At 41.8% G+C, this 24,682-nt stretch overlaps 2 protein-coding genes across 2 annotated transcripts in view; both read right to left on the reverse strand.

The window, feature by feature from the left end:
- fam13a (family with sequence similarity 13 member A) overlaps positions 1–3,134 on the reverse strand; it is a gene marked incomplete at its 5' end in the record, with an annotated part of 55,815 nt that extends 52,681 nt beyond the window's left edge. The window contains one exon of the mRNA XM_083980835.1: positions 3,108–3,134. Within this exon, the coding sequence (XP_083836961.1) occupies positions 3,108–3,134 (27 nt within the window). The remainder of the gene's footprint in view (positions 1–3,107) is intronic.
- A 1,091-nt stretch (positions 3,135–4,225) lies between these two features.
- Positions 4,226–24,438, reverse strand: LOC310998250 (ovochymase-2; the record flags this gene model as incomplete). The annotated part of the gene is made up of 24 exons (XM_083988208.1): positions 4,226–4,423; positions 4,965–5,125; positions 5,286–5,575; positions 6,173–6,269; positions 6,669–6,851; positions 6,965–7,186; positions 7,271–7,417; positions 8,031–8,249; positions 8,356–8,539; positions 8,645–8,808; positions 9,119–9,396; positions 9,892–9,992; positions 10,192–10,301; positions 11,713–11,898; positions 12,049–12,294; positions 13,140–13,280; positions 14,679–14,897; positions 15,547–15,777; positions 16,615–16,741; positions 17,892–17,989; positions 18,237–18,377; positions 19,083–19,176; positions 20,131–20,267; positions 24,276–24,438. 24 exons carry the CDS (start codon positions 24,436–24,438, stop codon positions 4,226–4,228), a joined length of 4,137 nt encoding a protein of 1,378 aa, XP_083844334.1.
- Between the last annotated feature and the right edge of the window lie 244 nt (positions 24,439–24,682).

The raw sequence follows: 24,682 nt of genomic DNA on the forward strand, positions 1-24,682 counted from the left end.
TAAACACAAACTGATTGTGTTAATTCAGCTGTTAAGTACATGTTATCTGATAACTACTGCTAAAAGGCAAACAGTGCCACATGTCGTCCCCACCTCTTCATGTAGGCTTTACAACATACTCTGTTATTGTCGCTCTCTGAGACAACAGAAAAATCATCCCTTTTTAATAAGGCAGCACTAGACGGGACTTGGTAAATGACTGATTCGTGTGGCACATTTACCTCCAGTCAGTGTGACGCATTTTTGTTTAGTTATAGCTCCAGGAGCCAGAGAGGAGACACACAATCCAGAAGCAGCATTCGTTAACTGGGTGCAGGAAGAAAAGACTTCCTGTACTTTAGTGCACCACAGACACAGAGCAAGTTTTCACTCTTGTAGCCATAGCTACGACTGCACCATGTGACTTCTGGTCGTGCCAGAGTTCACCGCTTCAAATGAGTGAACTGACCCACACAGTGAAATGAGAGGCCCCGACTATGATCTGGTCACAATGAGGTCCACAGTAAGGCAGCATTGTATTGTGAAGGTAGGAGTGGGTGGTGAAGAAGAGGTATCACTCGTCATGTTTATTCCCCATGTGGCCAATTGTGCAGACATCATGGATACAGACGTGTGCCACACTTCAGATCAGCTAATTAAAAGCCCACCTCACAGATGGCGCTAAGATGGCTAAGGAGACAAAATCTTTACCATGGCAGATGCTCCAATACAACAAGCACCCACTCTCAAATGAGCGTCTGAGAGGCTTCTGCAAGGCAAGCAGATACGTGTCAGTGCTGCTTAGTCTCTGACAGGTGCATAGAAATATGCCATTTGCGTCCTCCTGGGGAGGGTGAAATGTAATTAAGTACACTTGAATCTTGATTCTGACTGCTTCATGGCTTGATGGCTTCCTGAGAAGTAGCAATACTTAACAGGGATAAACAGCACTGACGAATTTCAATGTAATAGACCGGCATGGTCCTCATAGGTGTTGGCCAGAATAAACAAATGGCTTGGATGGGTATACAAAAAAAAGAACAATAAACCTTGATTATACTTACACAAAGGTATGGACTATTTTAGATTATTGAGTGCTTGGTAGAAGAGAATAAAAATTGTAAAGAGGGTTAATAATACGGCTCTTTGGCTCTGAACAAACGCTTTAAAGTGAGTGAGTTTTTGTTGGTCAGTATTCTTCTGTTGGTTTCCCTGCTGCTGACATACTTTTTTGAAGAGACGTGACAGTCCATTGATGGCAGTGATGAACTTTTCTTGGCTTTGAACTGGCTCCAATGGTACTACTACTGCTGCAGGTGTTAAAGAGTTAAGTCGGTCTGAGCTTGGGGTTGACTTTGATGAGCCTGACGGAGCAGATGTCTCCCAGATCTGTCTTTACTATCATGCACACACGCACACACACACATACACATACACATACACACAGACACATGGCCTCAGTATTTAGCTCTACACTAAAACAGACAGCTGACATCATCATTGGGTGTTACTGTCAGCATATGGAGGCCTACAGTATATTCACAATTAACAAAAATGAAAACAAGTTGTGGCAGGGATCCAAAAGTGAGAACTGGGGGCAGATACAATATATTCCTTCATCTATTATTACATTTACATTATTACAAATAGTTCCAAGCCACATTTGACCCCATTGTGTGACCATGCAGTGCCTATGACCTTAAATAACACACATGAATCATTCCTTGATGACTGGTAGGATGACCTAACATGGCAGATGGAATAATTAAGGGCTGCCTCAACTGTTAACTCTTTATTTTTCTTTATTTGGTCACCTGAGATGTTAGGGCGACAACTTAAATTCTTGAAAGTGCATGAATTGCAACTCAAAGAGAAGACGAGAAATAAAGTTAGAGGAAGAATTTGCAGAGAGTTTGTGACCTGTGCATCCTACTTCTACATCAAAACCTGCAGCTGCAGCATTGAACACAGATACTGTAGAATTAAAAGTGTTTACTGTTATTTTTTTTTGAGGTTTTCATGAAGTCTTGTCTTTTCTTATTCAAACAGCTACTACACTACAAACGACTGTGCCTGTGTGAACCAAAGCAGCAAGGAACCACACAGTGGCACTATCCATTTGCTGCTATTGTTTACCAGGACAGTCTGCTGTGATTAGCCTAATCATCTTCGTCCCCCCTCCCCTCCCCCATTCTTAAAATGCTTTCACACTACAACTTCTGACAGTGAGAAACAAACCTATTGTCAAGGGACTGTCGAGACTGTGTGAGCTAATGGCTGCTGAAAGTCTCCTCTCTGCCCCAGAGTGTTTTTTTTGGTACGAAGGTGTTGCGCTGAGATGCTTTTCTTAAATATTTTTGTATAGTTGAAGTGGATAAACAAGTGCATTTTGTGTCTTTTATCCATGTCTTTGACTTCCTCATGCAGGGGGATAGCAAGTCTGAGCATGTGCCCTCTATTCCCAGCGCTCACCCCCCACCCCCACCTCCGCCCTGCCTCTCTCTCTCTCTCTCTCTCTCTCTCTCTCTGTGGGTGGCCGGCCAGTATAGCAACTGGTAGCAAAGGCACCAGAAGCAACAGCTGCTAAACTATCCTCCTCCCAGGCACATGGAGTGTTTTTAATGCATATAAAAACTGAGATTTCTTAAAGGCTTTAATGTTTATGAAAGCTCTGACTGTTTCCATTTTTTGGAAGGTGACCTCATCAAGGCATTGGATCGTTGCTTGGAAAAAATGACATTTCCAAACAGGAGACATGAAGCTCAGAGTGTTTTACTTCCTTCTTTTTCTCCTATACACATTGGTAAAGGATGTGGGAGTAAAGAGCAGATGAAATTTGCCAGCATTAAAGCTGCTTTCTGTTAGATAAAGTCTTCATCCTGATGTCAGGAGTCAAGAATTAGAAAAGCTCTTTTTAATGTTGTGAGAGGAAGTTAGTTATACTACAGGGAGAAGAGATTTGTGCCTCCTTGACATTTTACAAGCCGTCCAGTGTCTACCAGAACATCACAAAAGAGTGTGTGGACCGGCTCTGAACAACACACACCCGTTATGCATTCTTTAGCCCTTAATCACAGGTTGAATAGAAAGTCTTTGAGCCAACTCAGGCTTTTTTAGCTTCTACTCACACAGATGGTTAGAGCTCCTGCCCCCATTCTCCCACAGAAGAAACGCCTGCAGAGGCAAAGATGAGGGGAAAATTTGCCGCTGTCCGTCCTCCCTCCTCCCCCTCCTCTTCCTCTTCTTCTCCTCACTCTGTGCCAGGACACACTTTTGGATTTTCCCCAGTGGTGGGAATCCCTTTCACCTTGAAATATCCCATCCAAACAATCCAAAAACACAACACAGATAATCCAGGCTGGGAGAGAGTGTAAAGAAGTGCTGTCACTGCCGGCAGAGTGTGGGCTGTCCGGCCCATGAGCACAGCTTAGTGCTTGTCTCTTTCTCTTCCTCCCTCTTTATTCCTCTCTCTCCTCCTAGGCTGAAATCTGAGCCGAGCTCTCCCATTGGCTGAATCGCCTGGTCATGTGATTAAGGGGTTAAAACCCAAAACTTTAAATCTGTGCCTGCAGGATTCATCTGCCTGCAGAGGAGGGAAGAAAAGAGGAGGGACCTTTTTTTTAAGCACCAATAACTTGAAGGAAGAGAAACAAACTCCTGTTTACTTAAAACTGGAGCTGCTTTATAATAACACAGCCGTTATAAAGAGTGAAACATGGTTGCAATACTCTCGATTGATTTATCAATCAGGACAGGTTTCGCATTGTATATGATTTAATTTGAACAACATCAAAAATGTATTTGTAATTTACACTAACACATGATGATTTAATTATACATTTAAACTCATATTGGCCTTAATAATTTACATTTGCCTGTTAGGAATAATTGGAAAGGACAGCAAAAACTTTGCATAGAAAAATGTGTTATTTTATTGTTTCCGTCATTTATACACAAAATGTCATTGTCAAATGCATCTCTCTGATGCTAATGACTATAATATACAGTGTTAAATAAAACTTGTTCTGCCATCATTTCCTCACTGGGAAGCCAGAAAAAGATGCCCTCTAGTTCATGACATTACCCCTCTTCATCAGAGTTCACCAGACAGCAACTCTTAAGATATACCTTGAATAAAAAGGTAAATAAAATAATAAAAAATAAAAAATAACTTTTCTGTTGAAACATAAAGAAGGAGAGAAATGAGCAGTAACACTATGAAAATCTTTATTTAAAGACATCAGGCTCAGTTGGTTTTGCCACTTTCATAAATAAACTTCTTGATGTTGTCGTTGATCCAGTCGCTGAAAGCAGAGACACGGGTGAACACGGACGGTTTCTTGTCCTTGATGCAGCCCTGAGGTCCGAAGCTGACGACACCGTGGACCTCCCAGGTCGATTCTGGTTCAGCAGCCGTGCAGGCGAACGGACCCCCAGAGTCACCCTGCAGGAGAGCAGGAGGAGGAAATCAGCAACGACTTACTGTGCGGGTGAGAAGATTCTCCGACAAGTATTTGATGTTGACTGCCTATATACAGTTTGTAAGTGTCAATATTTATCAAAATCAGAGGTTTCTGGAGGCAAATGTCAGGGTTGTGTTCTCTAAAACCATTATACTGCAAAGCTGTGTCAGTGTTTTTCTTTAGTACTTCCCGAAAATGTCTGCCCTTCCCATGTCCTTGCTTGCATGAATGCTCATTATCGCAAACAAATAATGTTCCTATGTTCTCTTGTCCAATTATGTGTGAAAACAGGGCAGCTATTTGCAATCAAGGCTGACCGATCACAAACAAAACAGGACGTTGCATAACAGACAACCTAATCGTTAGACGCCAGAATATTTATATAATGCTTAAAAGCATGGAGTGAATTACAACACAGAAGTAGCATCTTCCTATAAGCATCCTCCTAAAACAACACAAAAAAAAAACATCAACTGTGTCAATTTGAAGGGTGGTCACTTTTTCCAGAGTGTGTCCTCTCACCTGGCAGGCTGATTTAAGCTCATCTGGGGACTCATACCCAGCACAGATCATGGAGGGCCTGAGGGTGTCCCACCAGTAAGCGGGTTTACTGCAGGTTTGAAAGTCAACAACAGGAAGGGCTGCCTGGTTCAGCTTCTCAGACACTTTGGGGAACAGGTTACCTAAAAAATAAGTGAAATGGGAAAAAATGATGTAGAAACATCCGATTCAGAGTGTGGAAAAACAGAAAAAGTATAGGATCACAAATTTTTTTTTGACAATATCATCGGTTTTAATTGTGCATTAACTACAGGTAACTCTAATTTCTATGGTCATCTCTACCTTTCTCGTCTCCCCATCCCGTGACAAAGCAGGCCTTCCCAGCAGGCATCACAGAGCCGGGTTTGGGCAGACAGATGGGGCTGATCTCCCTGGTCATATTGACACGCTCGGACAAATGCACTAAGGCTATGTCATTGGTGATGTCGGTGCGATCCTGCTCGTAGACGAACCCCTCGTGACGGATGATGCCGTCCACCTTGTAGCAGTCCTCTGCTGAGGGAACGTCCATAGAGGAGTTCATGTGGTGCTTCCCCAGACACATGCGCCAGTAGGACGGTTTGTTCAGTGGGCTGGAACGGCAGCAGAAAACGAAAATCAGATATTGTCTTTGTTTCCCCCTGTGGTTATTGTGCGAGCTGCAAGCCAAGACGAAATGAATGCAAGCAAGTTTTGCCACTTGAGGGCAGCAGAAGAGTTACTTATTTATACATCCAGCAGTTGCAATGCATATAAAAATGCATTTGGAGTCATGTCTTTGGCCACTTGGTAAATATATTCATATTCATTACTTTTTGCTAAGTTTTTGGTCCCTACCAAGTCTTTGTTGAAAACACAATAACATCACCATGCCAGCAGTGAGTGAACTTTGTAAAGCTGAGCTGCAGATTACAGTGATTTTGCATCCCGATACATAACACTGTTACAGTAAAGTACAACAGGCTTTTAAAGATCTTTCTATAGCTTACACCATGAAACAATGAGCAGCCGTCAGGATCCACTCTTCATGAATCAATGAGCCTCCACAGCCATGCATGTATGGTATGGGAAACATTGGTGAAGCCTGGGAAAGAGAAATACATTTTTATGAAATAATTAATTCTACTCTCAGCCAATTAAGCACACAACACAAAATTAAAGGCATAGACAGTACCTGCATGGAGACTTGCCACGGCCAGGAGTGGGGGGTCGCCTCTACTCCATTGACCACCCTTGTGGTTGCTGTGCTGGGTTTCACTGCTGGGTTTCCACAGCTTTTTGGCCAGCCTGGGAGGACAAAATGTGCAATTCAGTTGTGTATAAGCAAGTTATAATCTGTTACATAAAAAAAAAATGTTTTAACAAATACAGGGTGGTGCACTGAGAGGATGTTACTTTATTTTGCACGGGCGCCTTGTGGGCAATAAAAGCAGAAATGTTACCTTTAAAATTGCTAATACATACTTAATGAAGAACAAATATATCAAAGCTGGAGATACACGTGTAATGATAATTTTGGAGCCAAAAAAGCAGGGGATCCAGTTTCAGCTCATGCAGCATTGTTTAATATAAAACAAAATAATTTTGAAATGTTGGGAACCTCCACTTGAGTTCGCAACACATGACCTCACGTCAGACGTACAAAGCTGCTATCAGTTAAGCTATCTACTGTAGGCCTTCACTTACTGATAGTAATATTGTCCCATGGTTTTGGTAGTGGAGGAGGCAGTGTTGGGAAGACACTGGGATTAGTGGTCCAGTAACCACGGAAACCTTGCTGGTGATTGGCTCCGTTACTAACGAAGCGAATGACGACCGTGTTGCTGGGAACGTGGGTGATGCGTGGCGGGGCAAAGCCACAGAACCGACCTGTGCGACAGGTGAGAAATTTGAGAGGATTTTTTTTCAGTATTGAGCAGCAAAGTGGCGACAGCATCTAAGACAATGACACTGATAAATACTTTATAGTAGAGTAAACCAACCGAGAGAGGCCATGCTGGCTCCGTTGAGGATCTCCACGTAGTCCACGCAATTCCCTAACACGTTTACAGCTTGCAGCTCAAAGTGAGTGAAGGCCACATGGACTGTTTTTCCTGCGGGGACAGTGATTCGCCATGTGCACACAGACTGGCCATGGTAGTCACCGGGCCAGTTAGGAGAGCTGATTTCCCCCTGATCACCGCTGAAGCTTCCTCCACAAGGAGCTAGTATGTGCGGAAGGATAGAGAGAAAAAGGGGACATTAGTTTTTCCCCAGAGATTCTTCCATCAGTGTCTTATCAGTATAACCTTTCTCCGTACCCTCAGTGGGGTCCACTGCCTTCCAGGTGGCAGAGAAGCCGGTGTCCACCACCTTGTCGTTAGAGGAGAAGCTGATGTGAAGCCTGTTCCCATCAGTCACCAGGTCTTTAGGGGGCACATGGCTGCAGTGGGTGCCTGAGGGAAGGTAAACATATAGAAGTGTTAGCCTGACCTGAGCTTGTGTATTGGTCTTTTAAGTCTATCAACACCTTTATTACTTGAGGGTGACTTCTGCACTGTTTCTCTATAATACGTATGGAATATGTGTAGTTGGCATTTAAGGATGAGAAAGGTTGAGTCATCTGACAGTGTGTTTTGTGTGCCACTTTATTGCATAGTAAAAAAAAACTGAGGGGAAATACATATAAAAGAAAAGACCATGGAAACTCAATCAGATCATCTCTCTTTTCTTAAATGTATTATATAAGGACTGAGAAGGGTGATGTCAAATTTGACTAGAGATCATTTTTATATTGTTTTTGCTTCTCTTTTAGTTTATGCATGTTGGTTTCTTGATGTGTGGATGTGTGATGTTTTTGGTCTGGCCTCTGAGGATGATTGCCTTGATTGGACACATTTGTCCTAGTTAGTATAAATGGTATAATGGCAGAGGCTTTCTGTCAGTCAACTGCTGTAAATACTTTGCATGCATTGGGAGTTGAGAGTGAAATTTTATTGTGAGATCATATCAAAGGGCCATTCAGAGAATGACCTACCTGGGAGGGAAAGAAAGCAGATATACACATACCTAGACTTCCTGCTCTGTCTGCTATGCTCACTTTGTCGTTCATGCACAACTGACTCTCCTCCAGGGAGAAATTGCTGAAATGGAGGTGGACGACTTTGCCTTCAGGCACCTGGATGTTCCACTGGCAGCGGGCTTTGTTGCTGTAGGTGCCAGGATGTCCCATAGAGGACACTTTGCCACTTGTGCCAGTGAGGTCCTTTGCTCCTCCACAGCCAGATGCTACACATGGAGGACAGAGGGTGAGAACCAGCAAAAAAAAAAGAAAAATACTTTTTTTTATTTTTTTAAAGGAAAGTGGGTCAGTTCAGAGCAGCTGGATTCATACTGTGCTCATTGTAGATGTCTCTGCGGATGACATTTCTGATCCAGGGGAGGTAGGCAGAGAAGCGAGTGAACACGGAGGGCTTCTTATTCATTATGCATCCGATTGGGCCAAAACTGGTTATACCATGGACTTCCCAAGGGCCGCCAGCAGTGTCCTGGCACACCAGAGGGCCACCCGAGTCTCCCTGTAAATACAACGTCAGTAACACCATAAGCATTTTAACCATCTAAAGATGTGAAACAAACCTAGTCCATATGCTTCTCATCATGTTGTTTTCGTCTTCTTCTACCTGACAGACAGACGCGAGCTCATCAGGCAGCGTATAACCACAACAGATCATGGAGGGTTTGACCTGGAACCACCAGTAATCCATCCTCTTGCAGGTGTTATAGGGCACAACGGGCAGGGCGACCTGGTTAAGGGTCTCTGAAGGCTTAGCATTAAGTGAGTCACCTAATACACACACACACACACAGGCAGATGATTAAAAAATTATAATTTGATAGCCGGAGGAGCAAAAACACAGGAGATAATTTACACATTAAGTCCAGCAGAGGGCATGAACACTGTGCAACAATGAATCTGTAACAGCATAAAAAAAAACATTATGAGATGCAAGTGTTGCCTGAGGTGGTGCATTATTGTATTAATTAATTGAATAAAACATAAACTACTTTTATAAGATGAGACTGGAGTTAATATATGAGCATGAACATAGAAATGTGACCTGCTGCTACTAATGAACACTAAGCTCAAACCTCACCGGTCTCATCTCCCCAGCCGGTGGCGTAGCACATCTTGTCCTTCGGTAGGACTTCCTCCTCGGAGGGAAGGCAGGCGTAGGAGATCTCATCACTGGATGTCACCTCACCATCCAATCTGACAAGAGCAATGTCAAACTCCACCGTGGGCACCGTGGGATACTTGAATCCCTCGTGGCGATAGATACCAGACACTTTGAAGCAGCGTTGGCTTGACTCTGTGTGGGTCAGGTTGTGTTTGCCAAGGCACATCTGCCAACGCTGCAGCTCATCAGCATAACTGGATAGGGAATCAGCAGATGAATCAATAATAATAAAACCCCATAGTAAGCACACAATGTACAGGCTGCCTCACCTATTTATATCAGGGCCAATGCATCCTACTATAAGCTATCATTTTATAGAAGTAAACACTTCCACTTGTACAACACACAGGATATTCTGACCTGAACTGCTGCACACCTCCGTGATACAGCACAAATGTCCTTGTGTTGTGTGCATCCTGCTACAAAACTATATGAAATACACAGGCTCCAGGGCACATCCGCATCTCTCTCTCCCTCTCTCTGTTGCACAGTGTAGACCATTAGTTAAGACATAGAGACATCTCTAACTGAGTGTTGCACTTGGACTGTACAGTAATAAGCCTGAGGTGAAAGCACAGACACCAATAACTGCCCCCTGAAATCATACAAATGGGCTTCCAGGAAGTGGACATAGCTTGTCTTTTTTTAAACTTTATTTTGCATGCACTTAAGTAAAACTGGATATTTACTTTATAAAGCAGTGGGCTGCTGTAAGCACCCAGTTCTTATGGATGAGAGTACCACCACAGATGTGGGAGTATACTGGTTCTGGACGACTGGGAGGCCAAACCTGAGACAAACAGTAGAGAAGAAGTCAGCACTATGTCAGTTTCTTAAGCTTAGGTGTAGGTGATGAATTATGATGATTACACAAAGGTTCAACTGTATTCTCTTTTAAATCATTGATACTGTAGTTCATACTCTAAATGATGACATAATCCCTTCTGTCTTTGAGTGAGCTGTCAGTGTTAATTAAGGGAGATTCTCACCTGCATGGACACTTGCCAGGGCCAGGAGTGCGGTTTGGCTGGCTCTCCGTTCACAATGCGTGACATAACAGCAGGAGGAACGGCTGGTTTGCCACATGTACTGGGCCAGTCTATAGCAAAAATGAGAGGAAACCTCCGTAAAATATCCAGGATCTGGTTGTCTGTCTGATCATGTATGAATTTGTTTGTGGTTTGTGTGTGCATAAACAAAGCCTGATTATACAGTATCTATCTGCAGCTGATAGATAAGAGAAGCACGTTGAAGAAAAGTGCAGGCTTTAATCATCGGCTCTGGCGCTCCGGTTTATATTTTTGAAATCGTTCTCCAAATCACACCAGGTCGACTCTGCTGGTTACAGTGAACTGTGTCCATTGTTTTTGGCAGTGAATGCTGATTTGGACTCAGAGTCACAGCTAGCACACATAAACATGTATGGCTATTTTCTGTTGACATCTTTTACATCTCACATTTTCCTCCATCATCTCTATTTGTCCCTCCTTCAACTGACACATAGTGTTGCCTCTGGTCAAAGCCTGGGTGGACGAAAAAACAAAACAAAAAAAAAAAAACCCAGAGGCAGCAGAGTCCATCTATAAAACTATTTCAGCAATTGGCTTGGCAGGGGCCACGGCCACCTGGGGCTCATCACAGGGTGAAGAATGGGAATCGAGTGACAGCCGGCAAGGAAGGAAAGTGAAGCGCTAGGACCGTTTCACATTGTGTTCTCATCACACCGAAGCACCTCGTTTTACTGCACATCTGGGCGCAGCGAGGAAGACGTGGGGGCAGGTGTGTGTGTGTGAGGAAGGGGTGAGGGAGGAGGGAAGCATGAATCACATAAATATGGGGCAGGTCTCTGTGCAGCTACTAAGGGGCTGTTGAGACTAAATGTTTGTCACTGCAGTTGGTGATGATGGGGCAGTACTTCTCTTCTCTCCTGGTGACACGGTGTTAGAGCTGAGGAGACCCAGCATTTGTATTAGCAGATTCTATTAAATGATACCGATGTTGATTAATTAAATGTTTTTTCAATCAACCTATTGATTGTTTTACTGGTTAATAAGTAAATACTTCTTCCTACTCCCTTTTGAACGTGTTCATAGTCGTTATGCTTTGTAATGTGTATTTTTTTTCTTTCTTTTTTCCATATTTTCACTTTGGCTTATTTTTTTAAACAATGTAACATTTTTGTTTTTTTTACATGTCTAAAATAAGCTAAGAACACAATTGATTGTTTTCTATCTACATGTGTCGCTGTATTCCTGATTTCTTTAGGTTCAGTCTTCACGGCAGCTCGATGCGTTTGGACTTATTGGCCAGAAAACCAACCACCACACTAATTGAGGCTAAAAGCGAGCTGAAGTAATGTGTAGTGATAAGTCTCCATGGGTTCATTACTAGTGCGTCCCCTTCTGCATTGTACATCATTAATTAATCAATATGCAAAATACACATTGGTAGTTCAAAGTGTGTTGACACTGTAGTGTAATGAAAATGTTTGCAAACTGCATCGGGCTCACCTATGGGGATGTCGTCCCAAGGGTTTGGCAGAGCAGGTGGCTCAGTGGGAGCAGGCAGGCTGGTGTCTGTAGTCCAATAGGCCCTGAAGCCTTTGGACTCAGTAAACAAGTCTGTGTGGAAACGAATCAGCAGCTTGTTGCCCTTTGACTGAATGGTCTGGGGCATCCTAGTCCCACAGAAAGGACCTGCGGTGGGTTGAAAGAATAATTCGCCCATGATAAACATTATGATCCTCTTCTGATGATAGTATATAGATATACAATGTCTCTTAAAACTATGAATTAACACTTATTATGGTTAAATTTAATTAATTTTGTTCATGAATAATGACTTACCGTGTTGTTTTATCAGCCCATTAGTCAGGCCGTTGATGTCATATACCATTACGTTATCATAGCACCTGGACGCTAGGATGTCTTTGCCTTCTAGGTCAAAGTGGGTGAAATTCAGTGTGATTTTTTTCCCCAAAGTCGAAGCGATGTTCCACATGCACTCAGTGTTAGCCTTGTAGTTCATGGGCCAGTTCTGGGACTTGATGACCCCTGTTACCTCTTTGGAAGACATGCCGCAGCCCAGGGTTTCTGAAGAAGGAATAGGGAGTGGTCAAGACGCTGTGTGAGATGTGATTGTGATTGTAATTAAGCGGATACAAGCTGCAGTATCTGTCTGTGATAAGAGAGAGAAAAGAAATGTGATTATTCCTTATCTGTCTGTCAGGACAACTTTTGCTTCATTCACGTGTTGCTGGTGATAGAAGACCAGTAATAAAACACTAAAACATGGCTGGGTGCTATTTTTAACATGAAGTAACTAATTACATTGACTGAAGAACTGTAGATACAGTTTTCATGTATTTGTGACTAATGTTGCATTTTATGCATCAAGAACATTTATTTTCTTTATTAGATTTAAGAGAAATACATTATGAGTATGTACTCTACTAATTTGATATTTGATAGCTATAATATCTATTTTGCAGTTCCTTAAATATTTAAAGCTTTTACATAAGTACTTTTAATTTTAATGCACAAAAACATTTTTCTGCTCTATATTACATTTAATTCATGTATTGTTTTAATAATATAATAGTATAATAGTTCTATTGCTAGCTTATGGTGAATGTTTTCCACCACCACGTGTAGGGTCTCAAATCTTTCTCCGGCTTGATAACCATGATAAAGAAAAAGATAAAGCAATTTTATCTCGCTTTTTATACTTCACACCGTACTCTGACCTGTGCATTGGCAGAGTTCACGCTTCTTATGCAACTACTTTCAGTGTTAACAAATATATGACAGGGATCGAGATGTTTTATGGTTTATTCTTAACGAGGTGCTGCTGAGCTGCTGCAGCAACGTGTGCCTCGTGTGTGTGGTGTGTGCGCCCAGTGCAAGTGAGTGCAGATGTGCGTGACACTCCTCAGTACCTGTGACATCCTCAGGATACACAGCGTCCCACCTGGCGGAGAATCCTCTGTCTGTGAGGCGACTGTCAGACTGGAAGTTGACAGATATTGTGTCAGTGGCACTGACCACCACAGGGGGAAGGATGTAGCCACAGTGCGTGCCTGGAAGTGAGGGGGAGATGAAGAGAGCTGAGTGAAGGATGAAGGGATGGCTCAATGGATGCAGCTAAATAGTAAATATACAGTACACCACTTAAAAGCATGTGTACTGATAGATGATGATAATGAAACACCAGCAAATGAGTGGGACCACAATGACTGTGAATGTGCCTTCATCAACTCCGGAGCATCACCGACTCATCATGAACTAAACACAAAACCAAGTGCAATACCGTTCCTACAAAGAGCTTTTGAACACAAAAGATGACACTGACTGGTAATGTTCGCTGACATTCACTGAGATGCTGCTTATTAGTGCAGCAGGTCAAGCAGCTTAATCATCCTCTGACGAAGAGACAGTGATTTGGTACTGAGGATTGCATTTTAGGAATCAGTAACATTTAGTCCATAACATTTATATTCATTGATTTGCATGTCTTGTTTCAAGTGCCTCTCAAATTGTTCCTGGTAATGTAGTATAATGGCATGTGTGAAGTATTAATAATTTATTTTCCCTATTATTGCTCTGAATGCTTGTGATATAATAATTGAATAATTATTGACGGTGACATTTCTCCAGGTATTTTGGATGAAAAGTAACCTTTTCGATAGCTCTAGCACATTTTTTTCAGTTATATTTAGTAATGTTCCTGTTAATTCAAGTGATAAATAAACAGTGTGAGGCTTCCCCATGGTTTAGGGGAAAAGACGCGATCCAATAATGTCTCACTACTTTCAGGTGTTGTTATATAGTAGAGACAAAGTCCATGTAAGGGAAAGAATGGGGTGGATGGGTCAGCATCATTTTGTTTCCTATTTCAAGTCAACATTTTGCACACAAACTCACGCTCCATCGACTAACAGGATGCACCCTCACAACGCTCATCAACTATCTGAGTATGTTTTCTCACACAGCGTGTGCTTGCACCTCAGCGCTTTAGTCCTTGAGAACTCATCAGTAGATAAAGCTGTATCAGCTGCACTGTAGGCACTGAAGCGAATAACAAGAGGAGAGGTAATTTATAGTTTGCTGGGCTCTTTGCAAAGAAGATCCTAATCTACAGTTTTACAACAGGGCTTGGATATTGAACTATAATATAGAACTAGAGTTATGTGGTCTAAGAAGAGCCAGCAAACACAAACCAGAGTCCAGTTTGATGAGGGCTTGTTTGCTTTATTTGTCTTGGAGCTTGTCCACTGAATTTCTTGAAGCAAGTAGAAGGGGATGTTGTTACCTCTTCTTCATACTGGTGTCTATGTGGCCCTGAGACAGACATGGCTGAGCACACTAATGAGCAAAATGCCAGACTCATAAAACTTCACTGAACAAATCCGACTGACATTTATATGATAACAAACATTTGTTACTGTAGAAGTATAAAAGATTTGATAATGACTCACCGAGAACACTGTATCTATCTGAGATGATCAGTTTGTCCTCTTTGCACTGCCCAGTCTCTCCTGTGATGGCCAGGTCAGTGATTTGCAGTTTAACCAGGAATCCTCTTGGCACAGTTATTTGCCAAGAGATGTTCTGATGAGCAGGATATGAATTAGGATAATCCAAGGACTGGAGCACTCCTTTACGTCCATCAAGGTTTATTGGACCATCACTTCCTCCTGAATAACAAATGACAGAGAAAGTGTTTGTTTTAGTACGTAAGTGTTTTGGAAGAAAGAAAAGTGGATGAAAAGCTATGTTTTCTGTTGGTACAGACTTATTTTCTGGACCAGGTTGCTTTCATACAAAACTGCCCCATGTTTTAGTTCATTAGCACCTTTGTTAGCCACTGGAGAGATCTAGTTTGCCTGTCAATAGCTTTAATAGATTGATGAACAAATAAACCTCATAGGGAATCTCCACACTCCTACACAGAGAGCTGCAAACGTGGAAAACTGATCATGCTGTAGTATACTGGATATATCCGTGGTCACTGATTGTACTTTGGCACTCAAATGTCAAATAAAAAACATTGAGGAGGTAATGACCAATTTTCTTGTGTAGCTTGTTCAACTGCATCAACACCAATGATGTGATTTGTTAGTGAGCCAGTCAGATATATCTGATGTGGTATATTTTAATGGAAATGAAAGTGGAGACACACGGGGGCGGGCAGGTTGGCTCAAAAAGTCAATTAAGCCAAACTGTGTTATGGGATTATTATGAGTAAGTATAGATAGATATCATAGCACCGTCCTGGTTTATTCTAAGTGGTCTAAACAAAAAGGGTTATTTAAAGAGTAAAGTGGGTTTGGAGAGAATACCTACCACCAGAGGTTGTAAGAGGTGGTCTGGTTTCTGTGGTGGGTCCGGCTGTGGGTCTGGCTGTGGTCGTGGGTGTGGGTTTTGTTGTGGTGGGAACGACGGGTGGGAGGCTGGAATTTGTGTAAGTAGCGCTGAATCCTTTTGCAGTCAAAGTGTTGTCAGATTTGAAGCGGACCACCATAGTGTTGCCACTGGACACCACTGGCTTTGGCATCTTCCCCCCACAGAATTTATCTTTCATTGAGACAATGTCGGTGTTAAAAGGTACAGTAACACACATTCACAGAAGCTTGGACAACAACAGCCACATCCTCCAATTTCAGTTTTAGTCACAAATGTTTTACATCCTCTTTCCTATTTCAGTCGTTATGGTATTTTACCTATTCTACTTAAGTTATCATTGGTGTTATCCTTGCATTGTTATCACCTCTGTTTCTCACGAGCCATCTGTAGAGCTTTGAATTGCACTGATTTATATGAAAAAAGGTGCAACACAAATAAAGCTCAATTTGACCAAAGGAGATGAGACATTAAATGAGGATAAATATTCATATATTACAAAACATTGATCTCAAAATTTGAGGTCTCTAAAGACCAAATAGAAAGTGTATTAATAATGTATTAATAATACCAAATGAATGTAACAATTGGTTCTTTAAAACCTGTGCCCTTGTTTAGACGAACGACAGGCGGTAACATACATTGTTAGATCCTCTAAGCTACTTTAACAATTAAGTCTATGCAGACAGATTTAAATTCATTAAGTTTAAAATAGACTCCAGAAGCTCTGTCCATTGTACAACTTCTCAAACTTTTAATTGAGCTCATCTTTTATTCATGGAGCCACAAAGTTGACATTGTTAATGTTGAACAAAGCCCAAAATCGACTCTGAATTCCAACGCATCCCTTTTGGCGTATAATCACCCAGCTTAGGAATAAACTGCACTGATGACTGAACATTTTGTGGTACATTTTAAAATCCCTGCTTATCATCATAGACAGTGGATGAACTTGATTTCAACCAGATTCTTTGACCCTTCATCTTCTATATGTTTGGTGTATATGCTTACCCACGAGAGAGGAGCCGGGTTTGTAGCCATCGTAGACCTGAACAAAGTCTCCACAGACCTCAGGGACCAGGTCGAAGGAGGTGAATGTCAGTCGGACCTTCTCACCTTCAGGCACCGTGATTCTCCACTGATCCAACACACAAGCACAGTAGAGACACAGAGACACATGCACCAGTTAATTCTGCGATAAACATATTTCCACAAACCATTTTTATTTCACACTACAAACATAAAAATGCAGATGACTAAACCAGCAATGGGTTTGTAACAGACATAAAACCACTATCTGCATCACTGTTCGTGGTAGAAAAGTGAGCTGCAGTTCGACTTATATAGAAAGTAACTCATCACTGATTCTGCTGCTGTTTGTCACGGTAAAGCACAGGCAGGCGAACTTGTGATGACAGCCAAATGAAGCCATGCAAGTCCTTGTCCAATCCTGACATCACAACTGATTCTGATTTAATTAGATGCATTAATCACAGATCAAGGCAAACAAAACAAAAAAACATCAACGTGACTGTGTTGATGGATTTACTTTGAGATGCTGATCTGACATCTTTATCGTTTGTTCAGAACCATATGCTTATCAATGCAAACACTATGGGAACTGTAATAATGGTACTGAGTTGCACAGTTCACTTGGAATAAAAAAAGAAGAAGAAACCTCTTCTGCTTCTATGCGCATATCCTGTTCAATGATCAGTGGATTTAATTGGCATTGATTTACATAATGTGACAGCATCAACATCAATGTACATCATTAAAAGAGGCAGCCGCCACACTAAAACTACTCTAAAAACACAATTTTGTATCTATGCAACTAATGCTACACAAATCTTATAATCAATGTAATGTTTTCATGCCATAATAAAATTATACAGACTTGCTGAAATAACTATAAATAGCTGAAAAGTGAGGTTAAATAATATTATGTATGCGTATGTCAAATAGGATATTTCTGTTTCTTCTGTCAAAAATAGAAAAATTCTCATTTGTAAACTGAGTCGTGCTGAAAACAGCGTCCTGCTGTGGAACGATGGGAATGATGCTGCTGTGAGCAAAGAGATTGACTGAGAGCGTGTAAAAGCCACGAGAGTGAGCTGTAAGATGCTCAAACAGGCCGCAGCATTGATGGGGAACGACACAATGGGTGATAAATGCTGCATAAAATAATAATTTCCATTCATTATAATGTACTTGCTTCCCCAGATGTAAAAGTCCTCGTTGTAAGTAAATGTTTCAATGAGCTGTTGCACTGATGTGTGTGGCAATACCTGGTATAACGCTCCATCCGGGTAGTTCTGCTTAGGGAAGCCAGGGGTCATCAAATCCCCCCGGTCACCTTGGAGAAAGCCACCGGCTCCGGCTATTTCTGGCAGCAGGGATGGAGGGCACTTCAGCTCCACAATTCAAGGATACCCACAATATTATATACTATGTATCCCCTCTCCCTCCACTCCCACCCACCCACCCCATTTTCATTCCTATTCCTCTGCCTGTCTTTTCAGACTGCACATTCACTTTGTAGGTCAATCGTATATTGTAAGACGTATGTCCAAAATCACATCAGAGTGTGGGCAATTTTCTTGCTAAAATGGGTTTACAAGTTGTCATCTTACCTGGTGCAAGTTGTGGAGACACAGCTTTGTAATAAGCCTTGAATCCCTGGTCGGTTACTCTCTCATTAGTGTCAAAGTAAATGCTCAGATGGTTTGTCAGTGTCACCAACGGCTTGGGTTTGGTGTAGCCACAGTATTTACCTACAAGTGTCAGAGAAATTGTGCACAAGGGAGACACGACTTAACTACAACCAACGAAACAACTGCAAAGACAGAAAAACAAGCACAAGGAGACATAAAACAGCCACAGAGACAAACAAAACTTCTACAGACACAAACCAGATGCAAAACAAAATGCTACAAAGATGCGCAACCTGACCACAAAGATACAAAAAATGATGTGGCCACAGTGTTTGTTGCAACCATAGATTAATTTCCTTTATACATAACTATCACAAAATGGGGGTTAGATGATAATAAAAAAAAGAAAAAGGAGACCGACATGTTTGTGAACAAAGTGCACTACCTAAACTCTGCAGGTTGGCTGGAGAACTAGTGCTGAAGTGTGTGTGTGTTACTAACTGGAGCAGTGTGCAGTGGACCAGCAGGACTGTGTGGCTCTGAGAGAGCCCATGGATGGATGGGCTGATTTGGGCATGACATCAAAGCTCAATCCCCTTAGTCTTGGACCGAGTGCATAGCTCTGCAGGCCAAGGGAGTGTATGTGCATTTTGAGTGTGTATATGTTCTTATAAACCATCTATCTATCTATCTATCTATCTATCTATCTATCTATCTATCTATCTATCTATCTATCTATCTATCTATCTATCTATCTATCTATCTATCTATCTATCTATCTATCTATCTATCTATCTTGAATGGATTTGATTTTTTTTTTTTTACCGATGATTCCCAGAGAGTCTCGTAACGTGACGAAATCAGATGTGCAGAGCTTGGTGTCCTCCAAAGCAAACTCCTCAAACCACAGATGGATCACCTGCAACAGAAACGTACAGAGGTGTTTCTTCTCTCTGTCTCTCTTTTTTACGTAAATCTGCAAAGCCGACAAGGCAGACAGTTCGTTGACGGGGAAGGCTCAGCGAGTGCTTATATGTGCAGATGTGTGTGAGTGTGTACGGTGTTTGCTTGTGCCCCTGTGTGTATGCATAATGTGTGCTTAAAGATAGCGAAAGGAAGATGGAGGAGAGACACACTGAGACAAGCAGTCACTGCATCAGGCAGACAGGCAGGCAGGAAGGCAGCCATGTTAGTAACAAAGAAAAAAAAAAAGCATCAAGGATTTTTGTTTCCTCCTGTGGATGTGGGGAGGAGAGCTGAGGAAAGTGAAGGAGACAAGGCAGCCATCTGTCCACAATGCTGCCACTGCATTCATCCCCAGCTGTCCTCCACTGCTTGGCCTCACATAAGACGGTTTCACAGTGAGTCAACAAACTCTACTGATCAGACACAATGAGCACAAACACTGTGAAAGACCCTGTCTGAAACAAAGACATGACTGAATTCTTGAAAAAAGATTCATGATGGTGTGTTGAGAGTGGTTTCCAAGAGAGAAACCATCCGTGGCTATTTATAGAATAATCTTTAATAAATCTTTTTTCTTTTCTTTTTTAAAATCTTTGAATAAAAATCACTCAGTTGTTCACCTTAACAAATACTAAGACCTGCAGTGAAGCTGCTTTGAAGATGAAGATGTAAATTACAGCAAGAAGTAGCCCACTCCATATTGAAACATTATGTAGGGCTCCACATGACTTCATATTGTATGTGGAGCTACTTCCCCTTGAGCAGCATGGTATTTAAATCTAGTCAGTCAGTTCATTAAATATTCTTTCTGATCTAACACGAAGGCTGTAAGGCAGTTTAAAGTGGGGACAGTAAGTAGTTCACTGGTTGAGGTTTGGGAGAGAGCAGTGATGAGGATCCATGTCACCTTGTCTGGATCCACGGTGATGCGCCAGGTGCAGCTCTTGCCGTTGTCGTAGCTGTTGGGGTAGTTCCAGCTGCTGAAGTTGCCCGACTCCCCCGTCAGCTCCTGAGGACCACCACAACCTGAGGGTGCCGATGGCTCTGAAAATGCATGACAAAGGCACACACTTGTTAATCAGTCATCTTTTTGGGAATCAAAAAGCAACATAAACAGCAGCTGATGGCAAAAAAAGTTGCTCAAGTGATATGTAGGTTGCAACATGCATGTCCCCATCCAACATTAAAATGCACTAGTTACTCAATATCACATGATCAAATTTAGCTAAATGCTAATGTCAGCACAGCATTGGTGCATATTTAGTATTTGTCAATTAGCGCTAAATATAAAGAACAGCCTAGATTTACTCAAAATATCATTAGCTTTGCAGCTGTTTATAGCTTTAGCTCATATTGAGTGAATTATCCTTCGCAAACATGCAATAGAGGTTTGATGTACCATGAAACTGTTGTGACTATTGCTATTGGTGTTTAGGGAATGTTTTGAAAAATGAGCCAAATTTATGGAGAAAATCAATTAATTTAAATTTTACCCTGACGATGGCGCCAGAGGAAAAAATTACTCATCCTGAGGGGAACATGAGTGCCCATATCTAACTTCACCGAAAACCCTCCAAAGATTTTTCAGACTTTTTACTCAAAGCCAAAAACTTTCAAACCAGTGTCAGCAGAATTTATCCTCTGGCCATTAGGGATGATTGTATTTAATTGATGCACAAGCCTTGAAAATCAAGTGATTAAAAAATACCTTATCACATCTGAAGAAAAAATCAAAATCAATTGTGATGCCTTGGAAACAGCATTGATTATACAGAGTGTCATCGTCCACAGTAGCATTGTGTTTTCCCCAGTGGCTGGGACAGCTTCTGTTCAGGAGTCTGGAGCGCAGCTATGTTTAACAACAAAAGGCTGAAATATGTTTTTTGTCATTTAGGCATAACATTACTTTGGACATAGTAATCATATTGTTGTTCTGTTATGAAAAAACAGGGCAATTTTTTTTTTTTTTGGCAGGGATGCTTTTAGTGCATCACAAAAACACAGACAGCTTTTATCAAGTGATGAAGACCATACTCTGAAATAGTCTATGACAAAATTATATAAGTGGCAACCGTGTGCAAGTGCTAACTCCTCATATCTGCTGTCTCCCTTGTCACAAAGACTAATATTCAGGTGTGCAGGAGACTCTGACGAGCTGTAATGCTAATCTAGCTGCTTCACTCCTCTCAAGCAAACACAAAGAATTTTTCCACCTCACTTTCCACTTTCTCATTTACTCAAATAAAGACATTTCAGAGACTGCTGAATATTATTTGTCCTGCGTTAAGCCAGAATAAACATCAGGTTCCTCGATGAGAAACTAGAAAGAGATGAAGGAGAAAGTGGAGGAGGGAGTAGCCTGTTTATTGTGCGGTTAACACTTATTGATGGAGAGTGATGACACATACATTATTGTTATGAAATTGTTGTGGTCAGATGTGTAAATCACTGATAAAGTACAGCTTGCTTTTTCTTATCCATTCGTATCTGCTGTGTTTGGCTTTCTCTGACAAGATGTCAATTATGTTTTAATTTGTTTAAAATATTTAAAGGTCCCATATTATGCAAAATGCACTTTAGAGCGGTTTTCTATCAATAATATGCATCCCCGGCCTGTCTACAATCCCCCCTGGTATGGAAAAAGTTCATCCTCTCCCTTTTTTGCTTTCTCTGTCTTTAGAAAATGTGTGCTTAAACAGGCCAGTTGAAGATCTGTCTGTCGGTGACGTCACCGACAGACTCGACGCCACCCCCTAGGTTGGTGGCACCGCCCCAGGTGAAGGTTTGCCACGCCTCAAGAAATTTTCTAAACCGTGCCATTTTTTTCCCCACTTGTTAACATAGCTCCGGTTAGAACAATGGCGAATGTACGACCTGGAAGAAGCGGTTGCTCTGTTGTTGGCTGCACACACAGCGCCAAAGTCATCAGATATCACCACATTTCAATCAATAAATGTTTTAAAATGAACAACTAGGCAAGTCTGGTCGCTTTTCCGCTGTCACCGCCCCCCCCCCCTTTATTTACGTAAATGTGGTGATTTCATAGCCCAGCTCCTCCTCACTTTTCATTCAAACAAACTAATGCCACTGCCACAGTTGTAAAATTTCATCAATGAGACCAGCATTAAATCTCCTAAAAATAATTTAACCAGCCAGCGGTAAACCTCTAAAAGCATGCGGATACGTTACTTCGCTCGTTTTCTCCTCCGGGAGGAGGACAGATGTCCGACCCGGCAGATCAGCTCAGTAGAGCGGCTGCTGCTGCAGCAGACAGCCGCTGCCACGGTCCCCGGTAGGGGCTCACACAGACTCTGCACTTCTCCCAGGACAGACATCGGAGCAAACTGACCACAGACTCTGGATTAAACTTTCTCGCATGAAAAAATATTAAAACTGTGACGTGTTAACAGTGCTAAAGCCTGAATTAAACGGGTTTTTAGCAGCTTCTATGGCTGTTCGTTTGCCGCGAAACGGCGACAGCCGATGCTAATTTCTGTTAGCCCGTCTATGAGGTTTCACATTATACGTTAGCATTGAGCTAAGCGGACTTTATGCTTAGTTGTGATACTGGCTGTGTGTGTTTTGAACGTTGTTTCAAGCCTAGTTTGGGACTATTGTGAGCTACATGAACCACGAGACCGCACTGGCGGCGACGTCAAGAGCTGTCGCCACGCTGTTATATCAATCGCTCTGGCCATAGTGATACATCCACCCATAAACATTAGCCCATGCTACCGTTAGCCACATCCTGTCCCTGAGGCAGAATCTTTCCTACGCCAAGACCCGCCTTACTAGGCCTCTGATTGGCTGAGAGGGGCAAGGCAAGGCTGTGACAGACGGAGCTCATTAACATTTAAAGGTACAGGCACAGAAACAGCTTGTTCTCAGCAGAGCTCATTTGAGCGACTTTGAGACAGCTGCCATTCAGGACCACGGATCAGTTTGGGGCAATACATTTCGAATACAGTTTAGTTGGACGTCTGACAGCTGAGTGAAAATGATTAAAAAGAGCATAATATGGGACCTTTAAATGTTTTCATTTTCTTCCATAAACAATACAATTGTTTGTCAAGGAGTTACATTTTCTATCCTGATTTCAAAATTCCAGCTCACATTGTAAAAAAAAATGTCAGTCAAGAAAAACCTAAATTTGACAAAAGGTATGACTTTCAGACCTTCTGTTATTATAAAGTGTAAAACATTTTGTCAAGATTATATTTTAACAGCTATTTCTGACAAACTACAACTATCAAATTCTAATCAGCATCTGTATCCGTTAGTTTAAAACTGACTTTTTATTTAAATATTCACCAATAGTAATGGATCCTGAATAATTTCCTGAAAAAATAACAATAAAGCCTGTGCTTCTGTACTGTATGTCACCTGGAAAGCCTTTTTTTTCATCAGTGTACAGCAGATACGTGAAATTTGTACAGGCAGGCATGAGATTCATTTAAGATGAAGAATAAACTTTCCTACTAAAAGCACTCAAAAAATGTGCAGACAGCTGCCAAAAATAATCTTATTGATGGTAAATGACCTGGAACTGCCAGAAAAAAAAGTTATGTCTCCTTTCGTGGCCCATGCTCCATCCCTCCAGTTTGGTGAGAAATAGGTTCAGTACTTTCTCTGTAATCCTACTAACAGACAAATAAACCAGCAACACAGGTGTGCACAAGCAATAATAATAATGGAGTGAGCAATAGATAGGTGCTCACTTGGATAAAATTATTATTTGTTGCAGGACATTGGACACTTGTAAGACAGCTACTATTTCTTGTAAAGGTGTTTACCCTTACAATACTTTGCAATAGATACAGGTGGTTGTGTAAGGATTGTCTTTTGACTGTATTGCTGTCATGTTGAGGATTATTGCTGCAGATGAGTTTGATTTTTTATTTTATCTAAGAAAGACTATGCACTAAAAGCAGGGAAATTAACCCCAGTGATATCAAATCAGCATCAGTACAGTATCTCAGCACGTTGTAAGCCCTGAAGCAGAGTCACGTGTTGGATTAAGATAGAATACAATACATTTTCTTTGAGTATCACCTTCTATATGAGTGGAAGTGTCGGCTTTCTCCACGAAGTAGACGACAACGAGGCCGATGCAGGCTGCGGTCATGGCCACGAAGAGAAATATCAGACCCTTCTCCAGGGCGCTCAGGCCCTTGGACTTGCGATGACCCTTCTTCTCCAGGTCCATGTCCTTCATGGTGGAGGAGCTGCACCAGACTGTGCCTCATCCAACACTTCGCCAGTTTATCACAGACACAAGCTGGGGCCAGGGTTCATCAGCACGGATGAACCTTGAGCTCTTTCAAATGTGGTGTTGCTTTATGCCAACCTGGGTGAGATGGATGTGACTGAGCCATAAATCATACAGTATCATAGAACAAGTTAATGAGTATTGTTGGCGCTTATTGTGTCCCAAACAAGGGGTCATTGGGATATCTTTA

The sequence above is a fragment of the Trachurus trachurus genome (genome assembly GCF_905171665.1).
Source record: "Trachurus trachurus genome assembly, chromosome: 1".
NCBI classification, from domain to species: Eukaryota; Metazoa; Chordata; class Actinopteri; order Carangiformes; family Carangidae; genus Trachurus; species Trachurus trachurus.